Source organism: Ictidomys tridecemlineatus, chromosome 1 (assembly GCF_052094955.1).
Source record: "Ictidomys tridecemlineatus isolate mIctTri1 chromosome 1, mIctTri1.hap1, whole genome shotgun sequence".
In the NCBI taxonomy this organism is placed as follows: domain Eukaryota; kingdom Metazoa; phylum Chordata; class Mammalia; order Rodentia; family Sciuridae; genus Ictidomys; species Ictidomys tridecemlineatus.
The window spans coordinates 77907289-77925347 of NC_135477.1; the positions used below are offsets into that span (position 1 = coordinate 77907289).

Consider the following 18059-nt stretch of genomic DNA (forward strand, 5'->3'; position numbering starts at 1 on the left):
TATTTGCATAACATTTATTTGATAGAGAATTCAGTTCAGATTATATAAAGAATTCCTTGGGCTGGGGATGTGGATCAAGCGGCAGCGCTCACCTGGCATGCAAGGGGCGCTGGGTTCCATCCTCATCACTATCTAGGTCTTTTGCCCCCCCCCCTTTTTTTTAGAGAGAGAGAAAGAGAGAATTTTAATATTTATTTATTTTATTTTGTTTTTTAGTTTTCGGTGGACACAACATCTTTGTTTGTATGTGGTGCTGAGGATCGAACCCGGGCCGCAGATAAAAATAAAATGGAGATGTGGTGTCCACCGAAAACTAAAAAAATAAATATTAAAAAAATCTCTCTCTCTCTCTCTCTCTCTCTCTCTCTCTCTCTCTATCTATCTATCTATCTACCTATCTATCTCTATCTCTATCTCTCTCTAAAAAAGAAAAAAAAAGAATTCCTACAAGTCAATGAAAACCAAGATCCAAACAAAACAGGGATTGGGGATATAACTCAGTGATTCAATATGTGCCTAGAATGTACAAGGCCCTGTGTTTGATCCCTAGCATTATAAAAATAAATAAATCCATTAATTAATTAATTTTTAATAGTAAAACAAAAGGGAGGAAACAAGGACTGGGAATGTAGCTCAGTCAGTAGACTGTTTGCCTAGCATGTATGAGTCCTTGGGGTTTCTATCTTTAGCATTACAAAATAAACAAATATAATAAAAAAGAAGAAAGGATTTGACAAAAGATATTTCTCAAATAGAAACAAACACATGAAAGGTACTCAACACTGTTATTCATTAAAAAAGTATAAATTAAATTATAGTAAAATACAGCAATATATTTATCTGCTAATAGGTTAATAGTGGTATCTCATTGTTTTAATTTGCATTTTCCTGATGACATATGATGTGGAGCATCTTTTTAAAAATTTTTTTAAGATATTGAGGGACCTTTATTTTATTCATTTATTTATATGTGGTGCTGAGAATTGAACGCAGTGCCTCAAGTGTGCTAGGCAAATGCTCTACCACTGAGCCATGGCCCCAGCCTTGATGTGGATCATCTTTTATATTCATATTTGGCACCTATGTACATTCTTTGGGTTAGTTGTCTATCTGGTCTTTTGCCCATTTTTTTTTTTTTAGAGAGAGAGAGAGGGAGAATTTTAATATTTATTTATTTTAGTTTTCAGTGGACACAACATCTTTCTTTGTATGTGGTGCTGAGGATCGAACCCGGGCCGCAGGCATGCCAGGCGAGCACGCTACTGCTTGAGCCACATCTCCAGCCCTCTTTTGCCCATTTTTGAAGTTAGGTTGCTTTCTTTCTTACTATTGAGTTTCCTTATTTTGTATAGTTTTGATAAGAGTATTTTATCAGATAATTTTTGTAAATATTTCCCCCAGTCTGTGGTTTGTCTTTCATTCTCTTCATAGTTTCTTTCATAAAGCACACATTTTTAATTTTAATGAAGTCCAGCTAATCAATTCTTTTCATGGATCACTGGCAAATCAAGAACACTAACAAAACCAAATGCTGTCAAGGACAAAGTGAAATCTCATTGGTGTTGGGAATTCAAAATGGTTCAGCCATGTAGGAAGACAGTTTTGGAACATCTTACAAAATAAAACATGCTTTACCATTTGATCCAGCAATCACAATTCTTGCCATTTAAATAAAGGAGTTGAAAACTAATGCCCACACAAAAATCTGTACATACATATTTATAGAAGCTTAATTTACAGTTCTCAGACCTTTGAAGGGACCAAACGGTATTTCAGTAGATAAATTAATCTGGTTTATCTAGAAAATGGAATATCATTCTATTCTAAACAAAAATGAGCTATTAGGAACTGATGATGTCAAATTATCTGTGTTTGCAGATGACATGGTCTTACACGTAGAAAAATCTAAAGACCAACAACAAACCAGAACTAATAAACAATGCATGAAAGTTACAAGATATAACATTAACATAAAAATCAGCTATCCCCATCTATCCTAGCTGGTGACCTAATGCTGAATTCACAAATTCTGACTATTCCAATAACTTAAGAAAACAACAAAGAAAGCCTGCAAACACTGAAGTACTTTTTCATAATCTGGGACGGCTCTCCGACTTTAAGGGTCCATGGAAAGACAGCGAGCCACTGGAACTCTTTATTCTTATGTAGGGGACACACAAGGGGAGGTTCTGTGGAACGTTCTATCCCTAAAAGGGCAGATGGATAGGATTACAAAGGAACAGGTGAGTGTACTCTACCCCAGTGGGCAATGCCTCCTGGGGTAAATAAATAAAACTCAGAGATGGGTTCAAGGGCTTCCCAAGGACTTCCTCCGGAAAAGGAGTTGCTTGTTAAAGCAAATTTTTAAATGGAGACAAGCCTGAAAATTCTCTGAGAAAAGCCAGTTAAGCCTTGAAAATAACCTTAACCTTGCTTCAGTTGCAAACACAAGGGAAACTTGGGCTGCTTCTGGTAAATGTTTGTATTAGAGGAAAAACAAAACTTAATTAAGCTCAACCAATCAGAAGCAGTCTAATATTAAATGGTGTAATGATGCCTAATGTAACTACGAACTTTCCACTGAGCTGGAGGAAATAATGCAACTTTGTAACTGTAACCAATCATTTCTTTTCTTTGTTTTACTTCTGCATTCATTCTGTAAGAGCCAGTCCCTTCCACACACAGTGTGACACACCTGTAATGTCAGTTACTTGGTAGGCTGAGGAAGGAGGGCCAGCCTTGAATTCATGGCCAGCCTTGGCAATTTAGCAAGACCCAGTCTCAAACAAACAACAACAAGAAACCCCCCACAATCCTCAGGAATACAACAACACAAAGCCAGTCCCTTATACTTCTTCAATGGAGACCAAAACCTCTTTCCATTGGGTGCTTCCCAATTCATTTATAGCTGCTCAAGCTCTAAAATTTTTCATTGAATCTTTTTTTCCTTGTATTAGAAGTATATAAGGAATAATTGGGTCAATGTTCATGATGAAACCATTCTCTGGGATAGAAATATTGTAATTTTCTACATACATGATGTTTATATTTGTATCTTATGTTGTTCTAAAATAAATGGTGGGTAGTCAGCTACGCAATGTTAAGAATGCTAATAGCACATAAAATATATTTAAGAAAGACCCAGAAAATGTTATTTCAGATGAAGAAAAGTTTCACTGAATAAAATCATTCAACATTCAGACATTTGCATTCACATAATGAATTTTAACACACTCAGTACAAGCATGGACATACAAGCATCTGAGTACAAGCATTTGAGTATTTGCTTTCATTTCTCTTGTGATATTCCTAAAAGTAGAATTGTTGAGTAATATAGTAACATAATGTTTAATAGTTTGGGGTTGAATGACATTTTATTGTAAGTATATAACATATTTTCTTTAACCATTCATCCATCATGGACACTTGGTTTGCTTCCATCTTTTGGCTTTTGTGAATAATGCTACTATGAACATGGGCTTCCCTGCTTTCAATTCTTTTAGGTATATACTCAGAAGTTTAATTAATGGATAATATAGGAATTCTATTTTAAATTTTTTGAGTAACCACTATAACAGATGCATCATTTCACATAGTAACAGCAGCATTTTATGTTCCCATATCAATGGTGCCCAAGTGTTTCAACTTCTCCGCATACTCTGTAACATTTGGTATTTTCTTTTGCAAATGTGATTTTCAGGTATTTTCTCCCATTTGGGGAGCTGCCTGCTTACTTTGTTGATAGTGTCTTTTGATGCACAAAGTTTTAATTTTTATGAAATCAAATTTGTCTATTTTTTTCTTTTGTTGCCTTACCAAGAATCATTCCTAAATCCAATGTCATAAAGCTTTTCTCTTAGTTTTATTCTAGGAGGTTTAAAGTTTCAGCTCTTTTATTTAGGTCTTAGATCCATTTTTTAAAGTTAATTTGAGAATACAGTATAGGGTAAATGTGAAGCTTCATTCTTTTATTTTTTTAGGGTTTATTTAATTAATTAATTTATTTATTTATTATTTGCTTTAATTAGTTACACATGACAGTACAATGATCTTGACATATCCTACATTTGAATCAAATGGAGTATAATTTCTCATTATTCTGAGTGCACAGGTTGCAGAATCACATTGGTCATACAGTCACGTATATACATACAGGGATACTATGTGTCTATTTTATTCTGCTGTCCTTTCCATCCTCCCTTTCCCTTCCCTCCCCTCCCCTCCCATCACTTCTCTCTACCCAATCTAATATGACACATTTCTTTTTTTCCCCCTCACATCATCATACATGTAATCTGTATAACGATGAGGGTCTCCTTCCTTCTTCCGTGCAATTCCCCTTCTCCCTCCCTTTCCCTCCCACCTCTCTTCCCTGTTTAGTGGTAATCTTCTTCTCAAAATCATGGCATTTGCAGGGAAATGGATGGCATTAGAGCAGATTATGCTAAGTGAAGTTAGCCAATCCCTAAAAAAACAAAGGTCGAATGTCTTCTCTGATATAAGGGGGCTAACTCAAAATGGGATAGGGAGGAAGAGCAGCTTCATTCTTTTGCATGTTGATATAGATATGAAAATATCCTTTAAGGCTGCCCTTGGTCATTAAATGGCCTTGGCACCGTGTTAGTCAGCATTTTGTTACTACAATAAGATACCTGAGATAGTCTACTAAAGAAAAGAGGCTTATTTAGCTCGGAGTTTTGGAGTTTGAAAGGCATGGAAATGACATTGTCTCAGTCCAAGTGAGGGCCTTCTTCTGTCACATTGTGTCAAGTGGCAACAGTGGTATGTGTGCAGGACCAAGTAATCACATCTCAAACTAGGAAATACAAAACAGGTTGCTCCTTTTTATAACCAACTTCTTAGGAGAACTACCTTGGGGTTACATAAGGACTACATTAATCCCTTTCAAGAGTACAATATTGGTCCCTCAGTGGGGACTAATATTTTAACACATGTGCCTCTGGTGGGGAGATACGCAAACTATGCCCAAACCATAGCAGTACTCTCATCTAAAATCATTCACCCAAATGTGCGAGAATTTATTTATTGCTTCCCTATTTTATTCTATTGTTCTATCTGTCTTTTTGGCAATATCACATTGTTTTGATTATCAGAAAGTATAAGATTTCCAATGTTGTTCTTTTTTAAAGATATTTTGACCAGTGAACTGGTTTTTTTTTGGGGGGGGGAGGGAGCGGTTCTGGAAATAATGTTAGCTAGTATAATATTAGTTATAGATTTTTCCCATGTCTTTTATTATATGTATTATTCCTTCTACTTCCGTTGATTTATCATTTGTGATTTATCATTTCTTATTATGAATGAGTATTGAAATTTGAGCAAATGCTCTCTCTCTTCACCCATGAAATGATTGTTTTTAACTTTTACTCTGTTAATGTGGTATATTATATATTAACTGATTTTTCCTATGTTGAAGTATCCTTGTATTCCAGGAATAAATACTGCTTGGTCACATCATACATATCCTTTTGATATGCTGTTGAATTCATTTTTGTAGTATTTTGTTGAGGATATTTGCATTAATGTTCATAAGGGATGTTGACATATGGTTTTCCTGTAGAAACTTTGTTCTTGATAATTGTAACTTATACAATGAATTTGGAATTGTTCTTGTGTTCAGTTTTTTTGGAAGACTTTGAGAAAAGTTGATGTTATTTATCTTTTAAATGTTTAAAAGAATGCATCTGGGAAGCCATCAAGTCTGGTGCTTTTCTTTGTCATGAGATTTTTGATTAATTACTGTTTCACTTTCCTTATTAGTTATGTCTCCTTTTATATTTCCTATCTCTTCATGAGTCAGTCCCAGTAGGTTTTGTGTTCTAGATATTCAGTTTCTTCATACATGTTATGCAGTTGGTTTGAGTGCAATTATTGGAGTTAGTGCTTTTTATTTCTGTGTAATTAGTAGGTATGCCCCTATCTTCAGTCCTGATTTTAGTCATTTGAACCTTTAATATTTTTTTCTTGTCTATGTAGCTAAGAATTTGTCAACTTTTTAAAATAACCAACTTTTGATTCATTTTTTATGGTATTGGTGATTGAACCCAGGGGTGTTCTACTGCTGAGCTACAACCTGTCGTTTTTATTTCTAAATTTTGAGACACTAAAATCACCAAGGCTGGTCTCAGACTTGTGATCCTTCTGCTGCAGCCTCCTGAATAGCTGAGATTACAGACTATCCACCTCTCCTGGCTCATTGATTTTCTCTATTTTCTTTTCTCTATTGTCTCTGATCTTTTTTTTTTAATGTTGAAAAAATGGGGTATTTTTAGAATTAGACAGCTGGACTCCGTTTAGATGATCCAAATTTTGTTGGCAACTGTCCAAAGCATCATAATCATGAGCCATTTAAACATATTAATTTTTCTCTCCTGAACAGGGTGTTAATCTTGGCCCCATCAATGTCACAGAGGTTCTTTACAGTTTGTTTGATCTGGTGTTTGTTGGCTTTGACATCCATAATGACCACAAGTGTGTTGTTGTCTTCAATCTTCTTTATGGCTGACTTAGTGGTCGGAGGGAATCTGATGAGGGCATAGTGGTCAAGCTTGTTTTTCCTGGGGCGCTCTCTGAAAATATTTAGGCTGCCTCCAGAGCCTCAATGTCTTGGGGTCGCTAGAAATAGGTGATGTGGGGTTCTTCTTCTTTTTATGAATTCAACAGTTCAACACTGCCTTCTTGGCCTTCAAAGCTTTTGCTTTGGCTTCAGCTGTGGGAGTCCGCAGGAGCTTCCTTCTTAGCTTTTGGCAGTATCTTCGTGAAAAGGCTCTGATCTAATCTTTATTTCATTCCTTAAGTTACTTTTGGGTTTAACTAGTTCTTATTCTAATTCCCCATCTTATAAAGTTAGGTAACTGATTAGAGATCTTCTTTTTTAATGGAAGCATCTAGAGCTACCATCATGCCCCTTATAGCTGCTTTAGCTGCATCCTATGTATTTTGGTATGTTGTGCTTCTGTTTTCATCATCTTTAGGTATTTTTCATAATTTTCTTAGATTTTTTGAGCCATTGGTTGTTTAAAAGTGTATTATTTAAATTACTTTCACAAATGTGAGGATTTCCTAGTATTCTTTCTCTTAGTTTTCTAACTTCATCCTGTTGTAGTCAGAGAAAATACTTCATGTAATATCTGCCCCAAATTGATTGAGACTTAATTTGTGGCCTAACATATAATATATCCTGGAGAATGTTTTGTGTGCACTTGAGAAGAACATGTATTCTGTTGTTGGATACAGTTGTTAGATCAAGTTGGTTTACTGTATTTTTCAAGTCCTATATTTCCTTATCTGTCATGCTTTATCCATAGTAGAATTTTAAGGTTTCTAACCATTACAGTAGAACTGTTCTCCCATCAATTCTATCCATTTTTGTTTCATATATTTTGATGTTCTATTATTTGGTGTTTATTATTGCTGTATCTTATTTCTGAAGTGAACCTTTTATCAACATGCAATGTGCTTTTCCTTTGTACCTTTTAAATTTAAGGCCTATTTTTTTTCTGACAATCACCACTGCTCTCTTTTGGCTACTTATTTGCTACTTATGAGTATATTTTTTCTTTCTTTTCCTTTTTCTGTTAATTCTATCCTGAGTCTTTTGTAGACAGTATACAGTTGGATCATGTTTTTTTCTTTTAATTTTGATTTTTATCAACATGCAATATCTTTGCCTTTGATTTTATCATGCTTGGAGTTTATTGAACTTCTTTCATAATTAGATTCATATATTTTATCAAATTTAGAAACTTCAGCCATTTTTTCTTTTAATCCATTTTACCAATTTGTGTTGGACAATTAATTTAAAATAATTACTCAGAAAAAGGAGCATACACATGTCCTTGTGCTGTTTTCTAAATGCCTTATAGCTTTCTGACCTATTTCCTGAATAGTTGCTATTCCGTAATGTTTCAATTCTTATTTCTTTTTGTGTATTTTCTTTCTATAATTGTTTTCTGTGTTAACAATCTAAGTCATTACATTCTAATTTTAATTTATTCTAGTTTAATTTCAGGAACCTAAAAAATACTCTGCCAGCAAACCTGTCCCCATCCCCTTTAGTTACTGGTGTCACAGATTACTTTTTTATTCACTGTGTGTACAAAAACATAGACTAAAAATATTTTAAGAATTCATTTCTTAAATCACAAAGAAAAAAGTGGGATAAGAAACCAATGTTAAAACACTTGTTTTTATAGTTTACCTTTACTCTAGTAAATCTTTCTTTAATAGCAACAAGTTTCTCTCCAGTATCAACTTAAAGGACCCTCTTAAGCATTTCTGTGGTAACACTAGCCCAGTTTTTGTTTATCAATGAATGTCTTAATTTCTTAATGTTTTAATTTCCTTCATCTTTCTGGATATGATTGTTTTTGTTTTTTTCCCTTAGCACTTTGAATATATCGACCCACTGCCTTCCGGCCTCCAAGTTCTCTGAGACACTGATAACCTGTTTGAAGTTCCCTTCTATGCAGTGAGTTGCTCCTCTCTTACTATTTCATTTGAAGTGCTGGGTATCAAATAGAGGGCCATAAACCATGGTAGAGGCAAGCACTCTACCACTGTTATACCGCTAGCCCTCTTGCTGCATTTCATGGTCTTTGAAAGTTTGATTATGATGTGTCTCAATGTGACTGCCTTAGATTTTATCATACTTGGAGTTTATTGAGCTTCTTTCATATTTAGATTCATATATTTTATCAAATTTAGAAACTTTTCAGCCATTCTTCCTTTTCTGAATCCTTTCTCAGGCTATGTTGGTTCACTTAATGATGTCCAATGGGTCTCTTAGGTCTTGTTCACTTTTCCTTGATTTTTTTTCTCTGTGCCTCAGATTTGATGTCAATGGTCCTATATTCAAGTTCACTGATTTTTCCGCCTGCTCAAATGTGTTTCTGGATTCCTCTATCAAATATACTCATTACTGTCCTTTTCTACTTCAGAATTTTTTTCTACATCTTTTATATTTTTTATTGCATTGTTTTCTTTACTTTGTCCACATCAGCTTTCAGTTATTTGAGCATCTTTAAAACAGCATTTTAGAGCCTTTGTCCAATAAGTCCACCTCTGGTCTAAGGTATCTTCCTTTTATGTATTTTTTCCTTTGAATGGGTCACACTTCACTTTTTTTTTTTGTAGATCTTGTGATTTTTTTTGTTGTTAAAAAATGGATGCTTGAAAGTTATACTGTGGTATCTCCAGATATGATTCCCCTCTTCCATGGAGACTTGCTTAGTTTGTTCTTTTCTTTCATTATATTAAAAAAAATGTTAAATAAGTTGAACACAAGTTTTCACTCATGTGGAAGCTAAAAGTGTTGATCACAAAGAATACTGATTACTAGAGGGTAGAAAGGAAAGAGAATAGGAGGTTGGATAATGAATACCTAAATATGATTGGAGGAGTAAGTTTTAATGTTCTAAAGCACATCTGGGTGACTAAAGTTAAAAACAACAAATTATATATTCTATGAAGAACTAGAAGAAATGAGAGGGAAATGCTAATTATCTTGAATTGATAATTATATAATGTATATATATGTTACCACATTGTGCCCCACAAATGTTTATTATGTCAATAAAAAAAGAAGTATATCTATTTCAAGATTTCCCAGGATATAAAATACTAACTTGAAAAAATTATATAAGTATTAAACTAAAATCGAAAAAATAAATCAAAACACAGTCCAAGTAGGGTATGGTGGTGCATGCTTCTTATCCTAGCAACTTAGTAGGTTGAGATAGGAATATCACAAATTCAAAGTCAGCCTCAGTAATTTTGTGAGGCCCTAAGCAACTCAGTGAGACCATAAAACAAAAATAAAAAGGACTGGTGACGTAGCTCAGTGGTTAAGCGTACCTGGGTGGCGGGGGCGGGGGTCAGGGATACAACAAAACAATACTATCCAAAAATAAAGTAGTATATTGGACTCATTCAATGAATTTTAAGTGCAACCTCTGACATTTTTACAATTACCAAATTCCACAAAACTAACAATGCCAACCCCATAGTGCACAAACTCCCAATTCTCTGCATAGAACCACGTCTTGAAAGGATGAAGTCTAGTGTTTTTGTTAAAACTTGTTAAAATCTTCACTAAACAGCATAGAGTGAAGATCTTTATTGATAAGTATGTTATTACAAAATGCCTCTATTATATTCATAATATAGCCAAGATGTTTACAAGTTCAAAGAAAAAAAATATCTAGAAATAAATGGGCAAAGTCTGTGTGAAGGAATATAGAAATTTACAGAATGGATGTTTATGTGAATGATGAGAGATACAAATCACATATCATAAAAAAGATGAAGCATATTATGGCACAGCATTCCAAACAAATTTTCAACATGGTTTTATATTTTCAAAGATTCAGTTCTTTTGCTGAATAAGAGCAGATATAAATTTTATGTTAAATAATGAAAATTTAGTATGTAATAATAGTGACACTGTTAGTCAAGGTTTTCCAAAGAATAAATGCATGTGCATGTATATATGTATGTATTGGTATATAAATGTATATGTGTATAAATATATGTAAATTCATATATAATTATTTTATGCATATACATCAGATCACAAGTTTATAAATTATATATTTTATATATTTATCCACAAAATTCACAATATATTTGTATATGTTATATTTATAATAAAATTTGTTTTTTGTTATAAACATAAATTTTTATATATTTATAAATAAATTCATTATAAGGAAAAGGCTTACATGATTATGGAGGATGACAAGTTCGGAGATCTATAGGTTGAATTGTCTAACTAGAGACCCAGGAACCCAGGTGTTGTGCCAGTTTGAATGCACATACATAGAATATCTATGAATGGACTTCTCAGCAGCACATGGATCCTTCTCTAATACAGAGCAGGCCAGAAAAAGGAAATGGAGGAGGCATTCCACAGATAAAGGAATGGGGTTGGGATATACAGTGGCCAGGCACTAAGTGGTAGATGAAGAGTCAGAGGAAATAAAAGAATTGGAGGTGCAGGGCAGTCATACCTGCAGTCTCCAATTGAGAGCAATAAGCAGGGGTAGTGGCCGAGGGCACCAAGGACACCTCTGGGTTGAACCCTCCTATAGGTGATGGCACTACCTGTCAAGGCCAAGTTGGGTGAAGTGCTGCAGAAAACCAGACAAGGGGAGGACAAGTCAAGCCAGAAAATAGGCCCACTTCCAAAAATAGACTCTTGGGCGTTTCCAAGCAGAGTGTGATTTACTTAATCATCTTAGAAAGCACAAATCAATGACCCACCAATTCACATCTTGGTTTCACACACTAGTGAACTGGGGATGATCTAGTTGTTGGTTGTGAAATCAGTTTACTATATGGGCACAAGTATTTCTTTTAACAGAATGTACTACAACCCAAAAGGAAGTATCAAAAATATATTATAGGTAAATAGGGTGTTTGATGAAAAAGAAAATTTATGTAAAATTATTGATTATACATGCTTTTGTCTCTCTCTCTCACACACACACACACACACTCTTCCAGTTATCCATTTGGCTCCTCCTTTAATGTAGCCTTCTCAGTGAGGTCTTTTCCTTTTCTATCTAAAATAAAACCATCTCTCTGATAACTTTTATTAATGGCATTTAACACCACCATCTCCTTTACAAATATATTTTTTGTGTGTATTAAAGGCTAACTTTGAATACACTGCAGTACAATTGCAGTCTTGATATGATTGCTGGCGCTAACAAATATACAAATTGTCTGGTCCATGTTGACCTCGAAATGTTAAGTACTCTAGGATAGATTCTCACTACCTTATTTTGGAACAAATGTTCATTTTGGGATCAATACAAATGCAGATCAGGAAGAGAGTACCATCTAGGGTAAAAAAACTATGTGACTACTACTAGAAAATTGTTTAAAAGTTATATAGCAGACAAAAGCAAGAGAGATAATTTATATCTAAGTAAATGGTAACACCAGTACCATATCAAATCAATAAAAAAAGGTGAACAGAATAGGAACACCTAGCTGGTTTTTTTTTAAGACTATAGAACTACTTCCCTCATACCACATTTAACACCATAGAGAGATATATGAACAATGCAATTTAACTTGAACATCTGCTTCATACATGTCAAAAGGCAGATGTACCTGCTATAGGGCTCAGTTCCAAAATAAATTTACTTATGCTGATATGAAAAATCACAACAAAGTGGAAACTTACCTTTCAACTAATATAATAACTTTATTTCTAATACTGAGCCTTTACATAGGAATTTACAGAAATGAAAAATAACAAACCACTGTGCTTATTCCACATTTTCTCCACCCAAACTCTCTCTCCATCATTCTCTGTGCCCACCTGGGCTCACACCAGCAAATGTATCTAAGTTGAGTTCTTCAAAGGAAGGTACTAACAATTTGGTGCCACAATTCTGGTAGTGACAATATATCCTCCATGACAGGAGCTCTCAAATGGACTCCAACCTTGTTCCCTGAAGACTCAGAATAGGAATGGCTTCATGCAGGTGATGGTTCTAAGTGTATGTTTTAACATCACTTGTTTCATATTATTGTAAAAAATCTACCACTAAAATGTCTTTAGATAGAAAATTCTGTTTTCCATCAGAAAAAAAAAACTGGCTTATACAAACATCCATCCCCATATCAGAAATAATTCTTCCCCAAAATCATGGTGCAGAACTTGTAACACTTAGAAAAGTGTTCCTTTTTATCAACTAAAATGCCTTTACCTTTAAATATCAGACAGTCCTAAAATAAACAAGAAACTGTATTACTTCATGTAATATAAAGTTTTAGAAAAGAGCAGTTGCAGAAAGAGTTGAGCATCTCAGTTCTGGGCCAGCTTTTCCCACATGTGCTCTGTTATCTTCAGGCTACTGCCCTTCAGGGCCATAAACTATAAGCTGTTATCATGTACAGACATGAAAAAGTCTAGAAGAAGAGGGACAATCTCTTCTCATGTCTCTCATATCTTCTCATGTCATGTCAATGTTTTATCACTGAGACTTTTCCCCAAAATACTACAGACTATTCTCTAAACATCTCCTTGCTCACCTATTCATCCAACAAAATTACCTGAATGGAATTTCTGTGATTAATTCCAACTAATCTGGATTTATCCCCTATATCATCTAGGCAATAAAAACTCAGCTCAGCAAGGAAGAAATAAGTAGTCATAGAATTATTAATCAATGTGGTCCTAAGAAGCATAGAGAACAAAGGAACAAAGGAGGCAGACACTATATGACATTAACACTAAATACAAGTACATAGTTTCTGGATTACATAGAACTAGGGTTACATACATCATGCCTAAAGAGATCCACAATGAAATACCAAGAGTATGAAAATGGCATTCCATTACATACCACCAGTTTTTATTTCTAGAGTGCATTGAGTATTACCATTTACAAGTGACGTTAACCTTTAATTTGTGTAAATACCATTTTTATTAACAGAATTTACATGACTGATTGGGAGGTAGCTCAAAAACCTCAGAAAAATATTGTTTTGACTTCTTCATTGAAGGGATAGCTTCATAATAATAACCATACTCATTTATATATGCCAGGAACCAGTCAAAAGTAGGTAGAATGCTTCTTTGTGAAATAATATTTCACTTCAAACATATACTGGCCAAGCTATAAAGAGTCTCTGGTAGTATTTAGAATCAGACTTGTTCAGAGGTAGTTAAAAACCTCACAAAACATCTTTTGGCTTTTTTTTTTTAACTGATGAGGCAGTTCAGTAATAATGGCACAGCCATTTATTTGTTTCAGGAAATAGGAAAAAGGGTATGTGGTTTGTACTTTAAATCAGCCAAATATGTTTTCATATATAGATAGAGGTGTGCTGGTAAACACTGGACAACAGTTTCTCTGAGAAAATGAATACCCTGCTATGTAGAGTTTGCCAATTTCCATGGTTTAAATATGAATAAGGCCAAGTTACCAACATGATGGCACTGAATGTGGAATTGGGAAGAGGTGTATAGGAGCAAACTATTACACAGTATTCTCACCATATGGATCCAATAATGTAAATAACCTAAATAACAAAAAGAACAGTGAAATGCAGCAAGATTATTAGAAAGTTGTGAGTGATGAGTATTTGGGTTACCTTTGCTTTTAGTTTTAGTTTAAGTTTACAATGATTCTAAGTAATGACTGTGTTTAACAAATGACTTACAAAATTCCTGAAAATTTAATAATCAGCAGCACTTTTAAGTCAGTACAAGGTGACACTAACACATCACTGTATGTGTGGAGTAGTTGTGTATGTACAAATGTATTTACATATGTATACACACACACATATATATATATACACACACATATAGACATACAAACACACATTCACACATAAAAATCACTGTGGTATTTAGTGTGGAAAATATTTATGCCTTAAAATTCACTAATCTAGGGGATCATATTTTCTCCTTACAATCATGTTGGGCTCTAATATGCAAATCAAGCATACCCCTTATTAGTTTACATTATCATACTCATGTAAATCTACAAATAGCAGGGACTCTTAACATATATGTTTAATGTTACCGCCATTCAATTTTTAAGCTTCAAATTCCAGTGTGAATATGAGTAAAATGAATATTACCAATTCTATTTAAAAATTTGGTATCACATCTGGAAGACATATTAAACAACATAAATTCTAAAGATTTTTACCACATTGATTAAATGAATAGGTTTTCCCTCATGACAAATTTCTTTAGTTAAGTTTCAATTTTTCTTGGAAGCTTTCATATATTTAAATGAGATGTCATTTTTCTAGTACTCTGTGGCATTCTTTGGCTTTCTCTAATTTCATTTTAAAAATTTTACAACAAATCTGATGTCTGAAAGCTTCTGAACATTTAAGATGTTGAAAGAGCTTTCACTCTTGTGTGAATCCTCTGATGTTTAGTGAGTACTGATCTTTGACTAAAGGTCTTCCCACATGCAGTACACTCATAGGGCTTCTCCCCTGTGTGAGTTCTCTGATGTTTAGTCAGAGCTGATTTTTCACAGAAGGTTTTCCCACATTCATTACATTTATAGGGTTTCTCCCCAGTGTGAGTTCTTTGATGTACAATGAGGTTTGACTTCACACAGAAGGACTTTCCACATTCATTACATATAAAAGGTTTCTCTCCTGTGTGTGTTCTCTGATGGACAGTTAGGGCTGACCTGTGGCAGAAGGATTTTCCACATGCACTACATTCATAGGGCTTTTCCCCTGTGTGTGTTCTCTGATGTTCAGTGAGGTTTGACTTCACGCAGAATGTTTTCCCACATTGTTTACATTCATAGGGTTTTTCTCCTGTATGTGTTCGCTGGTGGTTGGTAAGATGTGGTTTCTGGCAAAAAGCTTTCCCACACTCAGTACATTCATAGGGCTTCTCTCCTGTGTGTGTTCTCTGATGTTGAGTGAGGTTTGACTTCTCCCAGAAAGTTTTGCCACATTCACCACATTCAAAGGTTTTTTCTCCAGAATGAGCTCTCCGAGACTGGGTAATATGAGATTTTTTGCTGAAATTATTCCCATTTTCATGGTACTCATAGGGTTTTTCTCCCATATGTACTATCTGATGTTTAAAGAGGGTTGACTTTTCCCAAGTTTTGTTACTCACTTTGTATTCTTGAGGAATCTTTCGTGTGTATCCCTGATGAATAATGAATGCTGAATTGTCACAGAAGACTTCCCCATACTCATTATATTCATAAGGAATGTTTCCTGAAAGAACTCTTTGATGTCCAAATCGTAAATCCATATAAAAGGACTTCCCACAGATACTGCATTCATGTGGCTCCATTTCCAAATGAGTTCTCTGAGATACATTAAGCTTTAAACCATCAATGAAGTTTCTTCTACATTCAGTGTATTTACAGAGTGTCTCCCCTATCTGAGACCTCTGATTTATGAAAAAGGTTGCTTCTTCATTAAAGCCTTGTTCATTTTCACTATACTCAAAAGGCTGATTAAAAATTGGCTGAGTAAGATCCTGGCGATGACTGAGAACATTCCTTTTTTGATCACATTTATAAGATTTCTCTCCAACAGAAATTTTCTCATGCCTATCAAGGAGTAATTTTTCACATACATTAAACTCATCAGGCTTCTTTCTAGAATAGCTCTTTTTACTAGTAATTAAACCTGAAATATTTTTCAAACTCATTTCACATGAGTCGCATATTTTGAAATGAAAATTTCTTAAAGAAATGGGGTCTGTGTCCTCATTGCAAGTTTTCCTAACTTTACTGTCACTTTCTACACTTTGTGTTTTATTGTTGGTGAACATGAACTGCCAAAAGTATTCATCTTGATTTTCCTGGCTGTTCTCTAATAGGACATCAAATTTCCATTTTCTTTCTAGAAATGAAAAAAAAAAAACAAAAAAACACAACTTACAAATTTTCATACATTTCTGATGGACTTAGACTTTTACACAAATGCCCTATTCTGTATACAGTCAATTCTTTAGTTTTAGACTCATTTTCTTGGTTTGAACTAAGTAAGATATTTCCTTTGCTCTCTTTACTTGAGTAGAAAATACAAACATGTTGCTGTGGAGTCAGGGAGAGGAAACTGGCAAACACATTTAAAACTTTCAAAACTGGACTTAGAAAGGCTGGGGATGTGGCTCAGTGGTACAGTGCTTGCCTGGTACATGTGAGGTACTGGGTTCAATTCCCAGCACCATAATAAAAAAATAAAAAATAAGGAACAAACAAACAACCTGGATATAAAAAGGATAGATAAAATTCATAGGACAGAGAACTATAGTGGCTAATTGAAAAATAGGGAAACTTGAAAACAATAAGGTAAGCCCAAAAGAGACTCTGAACACTGAAATAAAGTGACACTAAAGATTAGTAGGCAAGGGTTTCAGAGGATAAACTACATTGGCTGGATACAGAATAGAGAGCCCTCAGACAACCTCTGGAACCTCAGCCCTCAAACAATCACTGGAACAGATTTATTTCCACTAGAGTACATTCTTTTCCATTCCATTCATCACACCAACTTAAAGTCCTATAAACACAAACTTTCCCATGGTGAAAAGAATGATCTGATAGCACAGGTCTGATAGAAGTTTTCTTTAATTTTATCAACAAGGAAATTTTTTCCCCCCTAAAATGCTGTGGAAATGCATGTTAGAGGAAGTGAAATAAACTTGAGGTATGATAGAGAAATGGAGATTATCTGAGATTGTTCATTTCAAAGAACAGAAAATTCACACAATAAAAAGAATGTCTGAGAAACATATAGAAAGAATTAGGTTTTGGCAAAGGCAAGAAAAGTATATACCCTGTTTGCTCATAGACTTATTATTGAAGAGGGACTCTCACTAACATTCATGTGTATGTTCTATATCTAGGTGTTGAGTCTGCCTTTATTTCCAGGATTTTCTAGGTTTACTTGTTTAATATTTAGTTTCATTTGTGTGTTTTTTATGTGCATGTGGGGCCCATAACAATCATATTCCTATATATGAGACTAAAATCTTCAGTATACTTCATCATAAATATTCTTGGCTATATACTTCACTGTTGCTAATCAATGAAACAATGTTAATCATGTTACAAAAATATCTATGAAGTCCACTGTCCCAAAGACAAAGAAAGATGTTATTATCCTGGCCAAAACAAAGTAAGTAAGCAAACAAAAATTTACACAAGCTGATTCACATTGACTACTCAAACCAACATTCCTTAAGTCCACAAAAAACATCTCTGTGCATTCTAGCTATGTATCAGATTCTTGTAAACTGCTAATTCCTAATAACACATCTTTCATGCAATTAGAAGCAATCTAGCCTTGGTTCTCTCCTTGGAATCTAGACATCCTTCGGTGCAACACTATTTTTTTTCCATTAAAACAACAACAGTAATAATAAAAGAATGAAGCAAAAATCTCTACAACATTCCTACCATTTTAAGACTCTATCTGCTTTATTCTTTAAAAGAAGCTACTGTTCATATAATTCCCTGTAACATAAAAAATCCCCTGCTCAATGCTAAGCCTCTGTTGTGACCAGGGTCTAA

General features: G+C 34.3%; 1 protein-coding gene and 1 pseudogene across 16 annotated transcripts in view; both read right to left on the minus strand.

The window, feature by feature from the left end:
* On the minus strand, positions 1 to 11757 carry LOC144367018 (large ribosomal subunit protein uL23 pseudogene; annotated as a pseudogene).
* Znf248 (zinc finger protein 248) overlaps positions 8821 to 18059 on the minus strand; it is a 27768-nt gene continuing 18529 nt past the window's right edge. For all 16 annotated transcript variants that reach the window (XM_021732539.3, XM_040272129.2, XM_021732536.3 and 13 more), the window contains one exon: positions 8821 to 16383. In XM_021732539.3, coding sequence (XP_021588214.2) covers positions 14888 to 16383 — 1496 coding nt within the window. In that variant the 3' untranslated portion in view covers positions 8821 to 14887. The remainder of the gene's footprint in view (positions 16384 to 18059) is intronic.